At 43.1% G+C, this 13,722-nt stretch overlaps 1 protein-coding gene across 5 annotated transcripts in view; it reads right to left on the reverse strand.

Annotated features, from left to right (window-relative positions):
• Ankfn1 (ankyrin-repeat and fibronectin type III domain containing 1) overlaps window positions 1-13,722 on the reverse strand; it is a 387,810-nt gene that overhangs the window by 62,876 nt on the left and 311,212 nt on the right. For all 5 annotated transcript variants that reach the window (XM_030246107.1, XM_017314636.2, XM_030246105.1 and 2 more), the window contains exons 8-9: window positions 3,082-3,179; window positions 140-230 (exon numbers count right to left, since the gene is read on the reverse strand). In XM_030246107.1, the coding sequence (XP_030101967.1) occupies window positions 140-230; window positions 3,082-3,179 (189 nt within the window). The remainder of the gene's footprint in view (window positions 1-139; window positions 231-3,081; window positions 3,180-13,722) is intronic.

The following is a 13,722-nucleotide window of genomic DNA, read 5'->3' on the forward strand; positions in this document are numbered from 1 at the left end:
GTGAACATTTCTGCAGAGGGATTAGTCTTCTGTGGCCCAGCTGCTGCTCTGAGAAGCTGTGGGGGAGGGGAGCTGGCAGAGACACCTAAGGGATGGAGTAGCTGAGCAGGCTGTCATCCTGGAAGTAGCTACCACCTACTGGAGGGGGAGGCACACACTGGCGTTGTGGTCTGAGCTGGTCCCCATCCTTTCATGTTGTAAGCTGAGACTTGAACAAAATACTGTTGGCCCTGCAAAGAATTGAAATGGGATACTGCATTAGGCGTTACAATTCATCACATTTGAAGGATTCTCTTAGTTTCTGTGTGCTTCCTAGAATTCATAATTGGAGTATCATATTTATTTTTCCTGACTCCCAGTGCTCCTAAATTATATGCCAATTCTCCCCTCCTTCTTCCCTCTCTTCCTCCTCCCTCTATTCCTCTTCCCTCTTCCCTCTCTCCTCTCTCCTCCTTCCCTCTCTCCTCCTTCCTTCCTCTCTCTCTATACATCTATACACACATATGTATACACACAAATGTATACACACATATGCATGTATATGTATATATTCATATATATTCATTTGTATGTATAAAATCATTTTTGTCATATAATGTATTCTAATCAGTTTCCTCTCCCCCAGCTCTTAGATCCTCCCTACTTTGACACACTAAACTCACCCTTTCTATCTCTCTCCTGAGAATACCAAAACAAGCAAAAAACCAATCAAAATAAAAAAATAAAATAAAAATACAAAAACAAAAGCCCAAGAAACACCTCCCTCCCTCCCTCCCTCCCTCCCTCCCTCCCTCCCTCCCTCCCTCCCTCCCTCCCTCCCTGTCTCTGTCTCTGTCTCTGTCTCTGTCTCTCTGTCTCTCTGTCTCTCTGTCTCTCTGTCTCTCTGTCTCTCTGTCTCTCTGTCTCTCTGTCTCTCTGTCTCTCTGTCTCTCTCTCTCTCTTCACCACAGACTCTTGCAACCCACATAGTTTCACAATGCTTAATAGCAGCAATAACCTTCCACCCTCACCGTTTTCTGTGTATTTTCCCTTCCCCAGAGGCAACAGCCACCAAGCTCCTGTCGCTGGTCAAGTTACTTTAGAAAATTAGCAAGCTTACTTGGAGGCAGGAGTGCCTATCCCTTAGTGGCTGTATAGTGCGTCACTAGCCAGTGCCTCCCTCCATCCCTCCATCCCTCCATCCCTCCATTCCTCCATCCTGCCGGCCCCTCACTGGTAGATTCTGGGATTCTTTCCATTTTGTGCCACAATAAATAGTGCTTCAAGGGACATCTTTCTACTCAGCTGTTCAGGCACAAAGGAAAATCAACTTTCTGGTGTGACTTCAATTTTAAAAGCCACTATTAAAAGAATGGCCTATTTTCTTTAGTATCTTTTTATGGAATTAAGAATTAAGGAGTTGATTTTTTTGCTTACTGATAATTCTTTAAAATGTTTTGTATGGCTTTAATGTTTGCTTTAAGGTTTCTTTTCTCTCTTTTTTTTCTTCTTCTTTTATTTTTCTGTGACACCAACGGGGCATTAGAGAAGCCAATATTAGGTGAATGATTGCTTGCTTGCTGTAAACGTAGAATGTTGTTTGCAGTAAAATAAAATCTTTGTGGAGAGTTTGCAAAGATTTCAATGCTATTGCCTTATCATATGATGAAGTTAACACCTTATCGTCTAACATTGAAAATTGGGTTTTACGTACATCAGGGTTATAGGGATGGCCTAGAACTATGAATTCACTTCCAAGCTTTTATATGCTCGGGATAATGTCTGAGTTGCTCTCATTGGATGGGGAAGTGGAAAAACCTCATCCCCAGAGAAGCTAGTTTAGATGTCAGAGAACCTCTCTGTGGAGAGTTTTCCATTTTTATCATGATATCACTTTTTCTTTTAAGCAATGGAAATTCCCTGGGGTTCCTCCTGGCCTCCTTCCACCGTGCAAGCCAGTGTTGGAGTCAGTCTTCAGTTGATAGCATCTCTGGGGCCACCCACTTGGGGGACTTTGTTTGCTCTGGTAATCCACAGTTCTGCTCTCTGGTGTAGACATGCGATTAGGACTAAAAGTCAGGATTCTTGGTGGTGACCAAACCACCAAGAATTCTTTTAGAAGAAGCTGGACGGCAGCTTTTTAATGCTGGGTTTCAGGATTATATAGTACAGATAACTGTTTTAATTGGCTAACCTCTAAGAAAACAACAGAAATATCTCTCTGCTCCTCCCATATGAAAGCCTTAAGATATTAATTATTTGAATTGAATTTTAAAAGCTTAATGTTACATTGAAAAGACCTTGATTAAAATTATATGTACATATATAATGTGTATATCTGTGTTTTATATATATATATATCACATATTACATACACACATATATAATATATAATATCTTCTGAATTGTAATTATTTGAAGAAATTCAGAGTTTTCTCAATCTGGGCAGATTCATTGGGGGTTTTTATTTATTTATTTTTGCATTTTGGATGTTCATTTGTGCTTCACAAATAATCTTTGAGTTTAGATTGGTTACACAAATAAACATGGCTAGTTCTAGCTTTTCATTCACAGTTAGTTTATGTTATGTAGAGGGTTATACCTCTGCTGTGTATAAGTTTCTTTTCTGTAGTAGCAAATTCAAGCAGTTTTTTTTTTCTTATCCTTTTTAATCAGGGGGAAAGGATTTCTCTCAGGAAATTGTGTGACTTCAGTTGATGACTGATCTCAATGGGGCGGTGGGGGTGAGGGCCAGATGAGGCTGTTATTTTTACCATCAGACAGGGAGTCAAAATTGGATCTCCCAGAGCCTTTGATCCCCCTGCAGATTAGACTGTGATCCAGAAAGCAGCAGCTTTCAAGGCTCGCATGAGGCCAGTCTCTTTCTGATCTCCTTAGAACATGGCAGCTTACAAAGTGGTTCATGCTGTCTGCTCACCCCTTTGTCAGCCTCAGATTATGGATGCCAGACATATCATGCTTAACGAATGGCAGTTGTTGCCAGAGGCCTGGGTGTTGGCTGTTGCTTGGAGAGTAGGCTTCTGCTACCTGTATCCCTGTGCAAAAGGCAGAGGATGTCAACTCCCTCAGGGGGACACTTACCGTGGTGAGTCCTGTGATTGTACACCTCAGGGTCTGCAGGTTATCCATGATGATCTCCCCAGCCAACGGGGAAAAGTCTTTAGACATGCTCCATTCCACTGAGGTGGGAGGGGGGAAGGGGAGGGGAGAGGGAGGAGGGGGAGGAGAGGGGAAGGGGGAGGGGGAAGGGAGATGGGGAGGGGAGAGGGAGAGGGGGAGAATAAGACAAGACTTAGTTACATGATAAGCAGTGCTGCAAGAAATGCCTCTAACAACCCCACCTCCATCTTCGAATAGCTCATGGTACTCTTTGGATGGTGTCACTTAAAAAAAAAAAAAGATGAGTCTCCCCCTCCAGAGAAAAATACATCAATTCTCATGTATATGCCTTATGAGTTTTTAAATCTTGATAGATAACAACTTGCAGGATGTTATGCGTGCCTTTTGTGATGTTTGTAATGTGAGCTGTAATGCATATTAAACACGCATCTGTTAGTGACTGGGATGTGTTCTGAGAACTCGTTATTCAGTAATTTCCCTGTTAAGAACCCTGTAGACTGTACTTACACAAATCTAAGTCAGCAGGATACACTAGGCTATAGGCATTTAGCTCATATTTTATTGAGGTGCCTGTGGGGTGAATGGTGCTAATTTTTGTCCATGAGACCATTGCAATATAAAAGATACTGTGTATTTGTGTACACACACACATTTAGGCACATCATAGATAATATAGCAATCCAACATATGAGTTGCTGAATGCGAGTGGTGAACAAACCATTAGAATACTTATTACTTCCTTTGTCTGATTTTTGCCTCCCTTTTAAAATTTAATTTAATTTTTTTTAACTGAAAATTCTTTTTTTTTTTTTGGAGTTACAATTCTTATCTCAGATGAAGACACTCCTCAGCTCATTTCCTCATCCGATGCCTTCTCCTGATAACACCCTCTTCCTCCAGCGTCTTGTACACTAACCTCTTCAGCTTCCCTCTCTCAGCCTCCCTCAGGAGCGTCTCCTGGAGCTGCAGTTTGCGGCTGAACTGTCCAGCGCTCTTAGTCCTCTGACATCCCCCAAAGAAGGTCTTCATCCAGACTCAAATCAACCAAATTCCAACATCCCATCGTACTATGTGACTGGATCCTTTCATAGCATCTTCTGCTGGTTCAACGGGCTACACCCAGAAAGATGAACGGGACATCACAGGGGCTAGCTAGAGTCTTACATAACTTTGTATGTGAGAGGGACTAAAAGCAACAAAGCAGCAAGAAAGCCTTAGGAGCCAAAGTCACATGGAAAAACCTCTTGACGACAAACAAGAGACACGAAGACTGATGATATATTCTCTATGACACCTTAACATACAGGCTCGCAGTTTGCTGCCCTGTGGGTCATCCATCTCTCCTTTTGGAATGCTGTCTCTATCCCCTGTCCCACCTCTTTGTCCCCTTAATATCCAGCTTGCCTTCTTCACTCTCTAGATATCCCACTCCCTAAATTTCTCAGGGGTCCCATCCTGGAGCATCCCAGTGAGGAGCACTCCCTCTCCTCTCGCCTCCCCCCCCCCAGTTTTTTGCAGCCTTCTTTTCCTGGGTTATACCTCTCCTAGGTTTCTCCCGCCTCTTTGTTTCTAAGTCCTTCTTGGTTCTTCCTTCCCAGTTGATGCTGGAGGGCAGGTCAGAGGGGCGGATGTTGCCTTTCCGTTTACTGTGTGTGTTCTTCCTTGATGCTGGTCTTCTCTTTCATGTCACCATGGGTCTTAAAAGTGTGACTCTAGGTATGGCCTCTCCTTTGTGCTTTAGCCTTCTCCTGTAAAACTCTTCATGCGTGCCTCTGGTTTGTCTGAATTCTCCCTAAGTAGGAGCGTCTACTCAGTGTTACTGAATTGAATTTCCCATCTATCCAACTGCCAAACTGAAGTCTCAGAGCATCCTTGCCTTGTTTTTCCCCTACTTCCTTACAACTGGTTGATCACGGAACACAGTTTCCACTTCCATAATGTCTCCTGTCAGCTCCCCATTTTCCCTTCCATGATAGCAGTCCCAGAACAGACCTTGATAACTATAAGCATCAACATCCAGGGGCTTCCTTATTGGGTTTTCTGCTTGGCTGTTCATCCTTACAGGTGATCCTCATACAATAGCTTGAATTAAAGATTAAAGTCATAGAGTATATATGCGTATGTAATATATAAAGAAACTTTTAAAGGAGTATATAATACCTTCTTTATATATAAATTGTATAGATAATATATATTAAATTTTATATGCATTTTTTCAAAATGTTTTATTCTTCTTATGTGCTGCTAGCTCTTGAAGAGGCTAGAGAACTCTGTAGTCAGAATTGAACGTCATACTGAACTGAAAATAAAGATCAGCAGGAACAGTAAACTAATGACAGTTAACATTCAAAGAGAGAGTCTCACTGTGTCATGATGGCTGGCCTGGAGCTTACTATGTAGTCCAGGCTGGCCGCTAACTCACAGAGATCTGAGAAGCAGAGGCCAGAGAGACAGCTCAGCAGTTCAGAGCTCTGGCTGCGTTTACAGAGATCCTGAATTTGGTTCCTACCACCTACATGGCAGCTAATAACTGCCTGTAACTCTAGTTCCAGGACTTCTGATGCCTACATACATGTGTATGTATATAATACTTAATTCATATACACATAATACACATGTACATACATACATATACACATGCATATATACATGCAGGTACTGACACATAAACATGAAGGAAAAATTTTAAAAAATCTTTAAAAGGCAGCAAACACATAAATACACCCGAACAGAACACCACCTTTGGGGAATAATCTAGAAACAAATCTCGCTAACTGCCCCTGAACCAGGTGTTCCTTACACAACTCCAACCAGTCTTCCTAAGAAAGCCCCTGAGAGAGGATTCCCGGATCTTGCTCTCAGAAAAGAGCTGGCTAAGAGAATAGCATCTAGGAACCAAGAACTCAAACAGGTCTGAGAATTCCCTATCTCCCCCACGGGAGAGGACAGACCACATCCGCCCACTCAGGAACAGCAAGTCAGTCTGTCAGTCCATCCACTGCCCCACTCAGTTCCAGGGGTCTCAACCTTCCTAATGCTGTGGCCCTTTAATACAACTCTTCATATTGTGGTGACCTCCCAACCATAAAATCCTGTCCATTACTGCTTCCTAACTGTAATTTTGCTACTGTTATGAGTCATAATGTAAATATCTGCACTCTTTGATTGTCTTGGGCAACCCCTGTGAAAAGGGTGTTCTATCCTCCAGAGGGGTCGAGAACCACAGGTTGAGGATAACTCTTCCAGGTCCTGCTTCAATGAAAAGATATCTTCACCCATCCTGTTTCTTCTCTTTGTTTTTTGTTCCATGGGATTTCTTTGGAGTCTCTGGAAGCCAAGTGCCAAGCACCACAATCACACAGACCACAGAAGCCGTCCAGAGACGATGGAGCCCTGATGCTCCTCTGACTTGTATGAATCACTGGGCAATTCCAGCACAGGCTTTCTCCATTTTGCAAGTTCCTTTCTACTCACATGCAGGGCACGAGAAACAACAATCCGAGGACCCGGATCACACTGACATGTGTTATGCAATGGTTGGACAAGGGCCTCCTGAGTCTGATTGCAAAATGGGAACCTCTCAAAGAGACACACACAGGGACAGCCCTGTGCCAACAGCAGGCCTAGTCAGCCAGAGAGCCATTGACTCAGTCAACAGCACCAGTAGTCTGTAGAAACCTCAGGATCAAACCCTGGCACCCAAGATCCCAAGTAACAGGAGACAGTCTTATCTAAATCCCGATCCATAGGAAGAAGACCCCCACAGGAAGAAGACCCCCAGCTCAGAGCCGCATGTTGATGTTTTCCAGGGAAGGGCTGGGACTCCGGTCTAACAATTCAGATGACAGCCTCAAATCAGAGGAAGGGCTAGTAGGAATTCTAACAGGGTTTGGCAAGCCATCAGTAAGACTTTGCTCAAAGATACAATGCCCAATATTTCTGAAGGAACCACTATTTTTGTCTGAATAAAAAGTATTTATACTCTATTGAAAAATGTGCTTTACAAAAACATGTCTCAGTAGAACACGAGGACCTGGCTTCTTGACAGACAAAACAAAACCAAGAAGCAGGTCTGTGTGGCGGTAGGTTCTGCTCGGGGAATCACCACTCAGTCTCACACAGTGGTCTGATTAGATCCTGTGACTCTTCTGTGTTTCAAAGATGAAGGGGTTTGAGAAAAAGAATTCATATCAGAGGGGAAAGTTCTCCTTGTTGGGATAAGCAGTGTGCTCTGTGTCGCCAACAGTGTTTCTCCTCCGTGCACTTTTTCTGGACTGGGGTGGTTGTGGTGGTGGTGGTGGGAGCAGGGAGGGGGCATCTTTCTGGCCTGAAGCTACATGGAAATGCAAGCTGCTTCTGATCAGCTAAAGAAGGACAGAGTAGCAAGCAGGAGTCCCTGGAACAAGAGGGGATTCAGGAAGCCAACTGAGCATGCTCCCTCTGGAAAGTTCTTTGTAGGTAGTTTAAGACTCCATAGCATAGTCCTGAGAAAACCACATAAGCATTCTCTAAATCTCTGGAGGACTGGAGCTACATAGATGAGCTTTAAAACCAGATAAGACATAATTTGAAGATAAAGATCATAGAGACTGCTTCAGTATAGTTTGGAGAACAGAAGCCATGCGGTGGCTCGTTAACAACTGAAAATGAGCAAAAAAGGTGCCAAAACCTCTTAAAGCCTGTGGCTCAGTGATTCCCTCTATTTACAACAGATAACTTTGGCTGCTCAAGTGGGAAGCTTTGTGATTTTAACAAATATTTATTTATTTGTTTTTTATCTAAGATTCAAGAGCATTGTGTTGTTTTGGGCAATGCTATGGTTTGAGTACGATTTGTCCTGGCCATGATGAACTTGACCTCCAGCGGACCAGTGCTGGAGGGGAAGTAGTGTCCTTGAGAGATGCTTCGGTTGTTAAGAGGAAGCAGTTCCACTCTGGAAGGAGTGCTCAGTTCTCATGGGACCTGATTAGTTACCATAGGACTAGGTGGTCTAAACACAAGGTGGTCCTTCCTGTCTTGTTTCCTCTGTCTATTTCTGCTTTCAGCTATGAGTTGAAGCAGCATGCTGTATTTGTTGGTATCATGCATCCGGGCTTCCCGGCTTTCCGAACCCTGACCCACAATAAAAGCCTCTTTCTTTGATAAATTACCCAGCCTTGGATATTTTGTTCTAGCACCAGAAAAAGAACTAAGATAGGGCTGGGAAGTTCTAGCTTCACCCCACAGGGACTTGATGACAGCTATAGAAAATACAGTTCAGAAGCTGAGGAAGATAAAGAGCTCCCGACAGCCTGGGCCTGCCACACTGAAGTCTTTGATGTGATAGAAAGTGTTTCAGACTCAGAGGCAATGACTCTGAAGTACTTGGGCGCACAAGCAGAGGATACCATCCATAGCAGGTAGATTGCAAGCTTCAGAGTGCTAGACACTTTCCTAAGTCTCAGGCTGGTTTGTTTTTGAGACATAAAGACAACACAAAAAGCAAGCACTGCCTTGATGTTGAATTGATTTCTCTTGAGTTGACAAAACAAACCAACCTGCCCACAACCCACCCCCCAAACCCAACCAACCAACCAAAATCCCCAACTCCCCCCCTCCCCCCGCACTGCCAATGCACCAATCAAATCCCCTACCCTGCCAGGTCCTCCAGCCATTTGGACCCACAGCCCATCCGTCCAGAGTGTACTCAGGAAGATTATGCTAATGACATTGTATTTTCTTTCCCCCATCACCGGCCCTTTGTCTCCCACCCATCATTGTCATGAGAATTTTAATTCCCTTGGGGATCCTAGGAGACTCCTGTATAGATGGTTCATTTGTGGCAGGAACCACGAGATTAGTACTGCTCTCCAAAGCCCCCATTTTAGTCCCCACGGCAGTGGCAGCCGCTCTGGAAACTTTAGGTGGGTTAGATATTTGATTTCTGATTTGGGAATGCTTAAAGTCTAATAATGTACACGCAAATCTGCTGCCCATACACAGATACTTTTGAAACAAGTAGTATCAGAATAGATCAAAACACAAGAAAGAAGAGCGGGTTGGTTAAGCGGCTCCATTCCAGGTCTGGTTAACAACTGACTCCTGTCTTCCACAGTCCAGAATCTTGAACCCTTCATTTGTCCATATATTACCTCTTAGGAACTAAAACCAAAAGAGACAGACAGGGAAAAAAATGGGTGTGGGGGGGCATTTCCGATTTCCTATCAGTTCTTCTATGGAACCAAAACAGCATTCTTGCTGGTCATACTCTGGCTGGCGCCTGGGCTAATGAATGGAATTTGGCTAGACTGCCCAGCCCAGTACCAGCATTATGAAATCTTCCTCGGAGCCGTCGAAATGTGCAGTTTCTAACCTTGCAGGCCAAGCCCAGCACTAGAGGAGCAGAGAGGGAGGGAAGGACGCACCCATGGAGAGACCCAGATTGCAATCAATCGCAGCCATTCCTAGTGATGAGAAAAAGGTTCTTGGTACAGCTCGAACCCGCTCAACTCTTGTGGCTTTTAAATTGTGAACTGATAGGAAAACCGTGGAGCTGGGGAGTCTTTTTTAGTTCTGATAAAATGTGAGGTCGGAGCTGCTAGACTTTTTTTTTTTCTTTTCATTTTCAATTCCCTTGGTAGTCCTAGGAGCATGGGGGCATGCGTTACTTTCAAACAAGAATCTTTATTGTTTGCATACTACACCGTCATCCAGTTAATTAGAAAAACATTTTTCCCCAAATTAAATTTCCCTAGAAAAACAATGATTTAAATTAAGGGCAAAAGTCTTCCAGTGCACCCCAATATCAGAAACACTTTCTTGCACCTATTCCTTTTACAGGCCTAAAAGCAATGCTTGGATCGGAAGGCTGTATTTATTTATTGATTGTTAGAGTTCACCATCCACAAACGTAGCCTGAGCTAATTTACCTGCGTGCAATCTTTCCACTCTTAGTTTTTGCTTGTCCTGTGTCAGTACTACATAGAAACACAGTCAGGGAGCATAGATGTATAAACGTCCATATATATACATACATACATACACACACACACACACACACACACACACACACACACACACACACATATATATATATATATATATATATGTATATATATATATATATATATATATATACTGCTTCACCCCCCAAAAGGTCTGCTACAAAGTCTTTATCGTTTGCTTTTGAATTCCCTAAGAGTTATAGCATTGTGGCTTCGTGTGTGATTTTATTCTTTCTCTTGATCCTCTTGGATGTCTATATGGGAGATATTACATTTTTATGGTTTTCACTGCCTTCAGTAGTTCATACTCTCGAGAGCCACATTTAGCATGGGATGCATTTTGGATACTGCAGCTCTTCAGAAGCCCAGTTGCTGCCAGCAACACATCTCCAGTGAGATACATAGGAGCTTCCTCTCTTAGATGCTGTCTTAACCCTTAGCCAGAGCCAGGCTGCCTCTCAGTGAATTGTACTTCAGTGTATTCTGCACTCCAGGATGGCAAAGTTTAAGGAATTTGCCCCATTGGAGGAAATGGAAGCCCAATGACCCTCAAGCCTCCAAGAATCTCCTAAGTAGATTTTTTTTTTTGCTATTAAATGAAGTGTTGGGAAGAGTTCAGGCAAATGACAAAATATAGATTCCCCAACATGGACTCATTATGTCACACTTGGAGCCATGCAGTATGACAGTGTGGCTTTTTGAGGTAGCATCCTTATGGGGATGGAGGAAGACAGAGATGATCCCAGGAGCCCCACAGAGTGTATTGGCAGTGGTTAATGCTTAGAAACTGCTAAAATGTTAGAAATTTGGTCAACATAACTATAGCTGAGAGAGAGAGAGAGACAGAGAGAGAGAATAATATCAATGCAAAGCTGAATAAATGACATCAGAAGGCAGCAAATGTGCAGACTCCTGAGTCCCTGATCCACTCTTACACTCTTGAGGCTCTTGCACGATGGCATCTACATCTGAACGCTGGGCAACTTGCCAGGCTGCACCTTCTCGGTACCTGCCCAGTTAAGTCCTGACCCTGTCCACTGAGGGGATATTTACACCAGAGAATCAGCAGAGGATATAAATCACAGCTTGTTTTATTGTTTCGTGAGCTATCTAGACCAAGTACCAGCAAGTTGTCATTCCAGACCTGACCCAAAGCTGGTTTTGTGTAGTTTGCAAGCTAAGGATGGCTTTACTTCTTCTTCTTCTTCTTCTTCTTCTTCTTCTTCTTCTTCTTCTTCTTCTTCTTCTTCTTCTTCTTCTTCTTCTTCTTCTTCTTCTTCTTCTTCTTCTTTTCATTTTTAAAGGATTATATTTTTATAAAACATACACATAAATAATCTGTGACAGAGACAATATGTGTCATGCAAAAACTAATTTATGTACTCTCAGGTCTTTTGGAGGGGAAGTTTACTGATTTGTGGTCTGGATTTAAGAAAGTAATAGAGGTGATATTAATAATGCTGATTAAAGTAAAAATTTTCAGGGCCACTGAGATGGTTCAGCAGGTAAAGGTAATTGTCACCAAGCCTGGCAACCAGAGCTTGACTCCCAGAACTCACTTGGTGGAAGGAGACAGCTGACTCCTGTAGGTTGTTCTCTGACACCCCCCATCCCCCACTTTGTCATGACACGCATTTGCATGTGTGTGTGCACGTGTGAATATACACGCATAAGTAAATGGATATAAAAATCTTAAGCGCAAAATGTCTGTGGCAGTTGGCATAGCAAGCCACACAAAGCACTGAGAAAATACTCTTTTAGTGTTTTAAAAGTTATGAGTTGATTTAACAAGGCAGTTGCTTATGGCGCTGGTGAGCAAGTCAGGCTCCTAAGAGGATTTCGTTGCTTCATTTTTGTCTTGCTGCAGTTACGTGAATGAGAAAAGCAGCAGCAGCCAATATTAACGTCAGAACCGTGCTTCTGTACTAATCATGACTGTTGGCTTCAGATGAGGGGTTCAAACAAATAAACAAATGCATCTGGGTAAAGCTATTGGGTTATAAGGGCTTTACAATAAAGAATAGTGCCTATTTTATTGCTATTTATAAATCACTCGCTGTCCTGTATGCATGGTAAAATTCACACTAGATCCATTTGTGTATATGTATCCACATGTGCATCAACACGCATCCCCCTCATCTTCCTCAGGGAACAAGTTAAGCATTATATCTGTGGATAAATGCTATGAGGTTGCTCGGATAGGCTCACTGGCCTGCTGGGTATAGGATCTGATGGGTGAACCGTTCATAAATCAGGCAACGTTCTGATAGCAGTGGTCAAAATTCAAAATACTCATCCCTCCCACGTAGTAGGCGTGGCACAGTGAGGGTTTGAGGGTCAATAAGGGCAACTGCTAAGTGCTTACTGCCTAAGAGGCCTGGGCAGTGGCCACCAGAGGGTCCATACTTGTTGTGTCCATTCTTGTTGCTTTATTCAGGACTGGCCCAGAAACTGGTACAGGACACAGCATGCAAGGTAGGCAGCTTTGAACTTGACTAAGCAACTGCATGTCTGAGTCAGGGCTGCCAAACCGGAATATTGACCATTTGCTTGGCAAGGAATACCATTCTGGTCCTCCCAGTGGTATGAGATTGCCCCGTGTCTAAGTGGACTATCTGGGCTTCATCGTCAGTATTGTGTTTTTTATTAGTTATAAGGATTTTATTATCATAAAATTTTATTATATTTTATTCCATAGTTATCTGGGCTGCACAAATAGGCAGTTTTAGGACACTATGCCCTGAAAATAGATTCATAGTTCACTAATCCAGATACATTTATCCACAGTTTCTTTCTCTTTGGAGCACTGCCATAGTGCTGAGTTGTAAGATGTCCAGCTAGATTGTTGCTTGCTTAGAGTTCTTTTTTTTCTTTTAAAGGAGAAATTGTGGCGATAATTTTTGATTCATTAGAGAAGCATTTGCTTTTTAAAGGCTGTAACGATCAGTATCTCGGGCTCATCACTACTCAGTGAGCTAGAGATCCACAGGCGAGGTGTGCTTCTTCCTTATGTGAGAGTCCGTCTTTTGGATCAATGTCCTGAATCTGAGATGTTTTTGGCCTTCCCTCATTGAAGGAGGGCACAGGGAGGATCACTGGCTCTTCACTTGAGTGTTCAGCCACTTTTCCTTACTAGGCATATGCAATTCTGCCCTCATTGCCCAGCGTTTCCTGGTCTCACGGAGAATCTGCGAGTGTGTTGGCTAGGGAGGACAGAAGGAGCAGGTGGTGGTACCAGGATATCTATGTAGCCTTGCGGAAGCTCTCATCCATCATAGGGCAAACTTTCCAATAAGGTTACGTTAGGGCAGTGGTTCTCAACTGTCCTAATGCCGTGCCGACCCTTTAATTCAGCTCCTCATGTTGTGGTGACCCTCAACCATAAAATCATTTGGTTGCTACGTCACAACTGTAATCTCATGGTTATGAAATATCTGATATTTGACAGATGATGAGCCCTGTGAAAAGTTGGGCTGACTCCCAAAGGGGTTGTGACCCACAGGTTAAGAACTGCTGCTTTAGGGCATAAAACTCTGGAAAAGCGACCTAATTGGCCCCAGGGCAAAAAATTACTGAGACAATACATAAGGTCCAAGGTATATGGCCAGTTCACAGCTTT

Source organism: Mus musculus, chromosome 11 (genome assembly GCF_000001635.26).
Source record: "Mus musculus strain C57BL/6J chromosome 11, GRCm38.p6 C57BL/6J".
Taxonomy (NCBI): domain Eukaryota; kingdom Metazoa; phylum Chordata; class Mammalia; order Rodentia; family Muridae; genus Mus; species Mus musculus.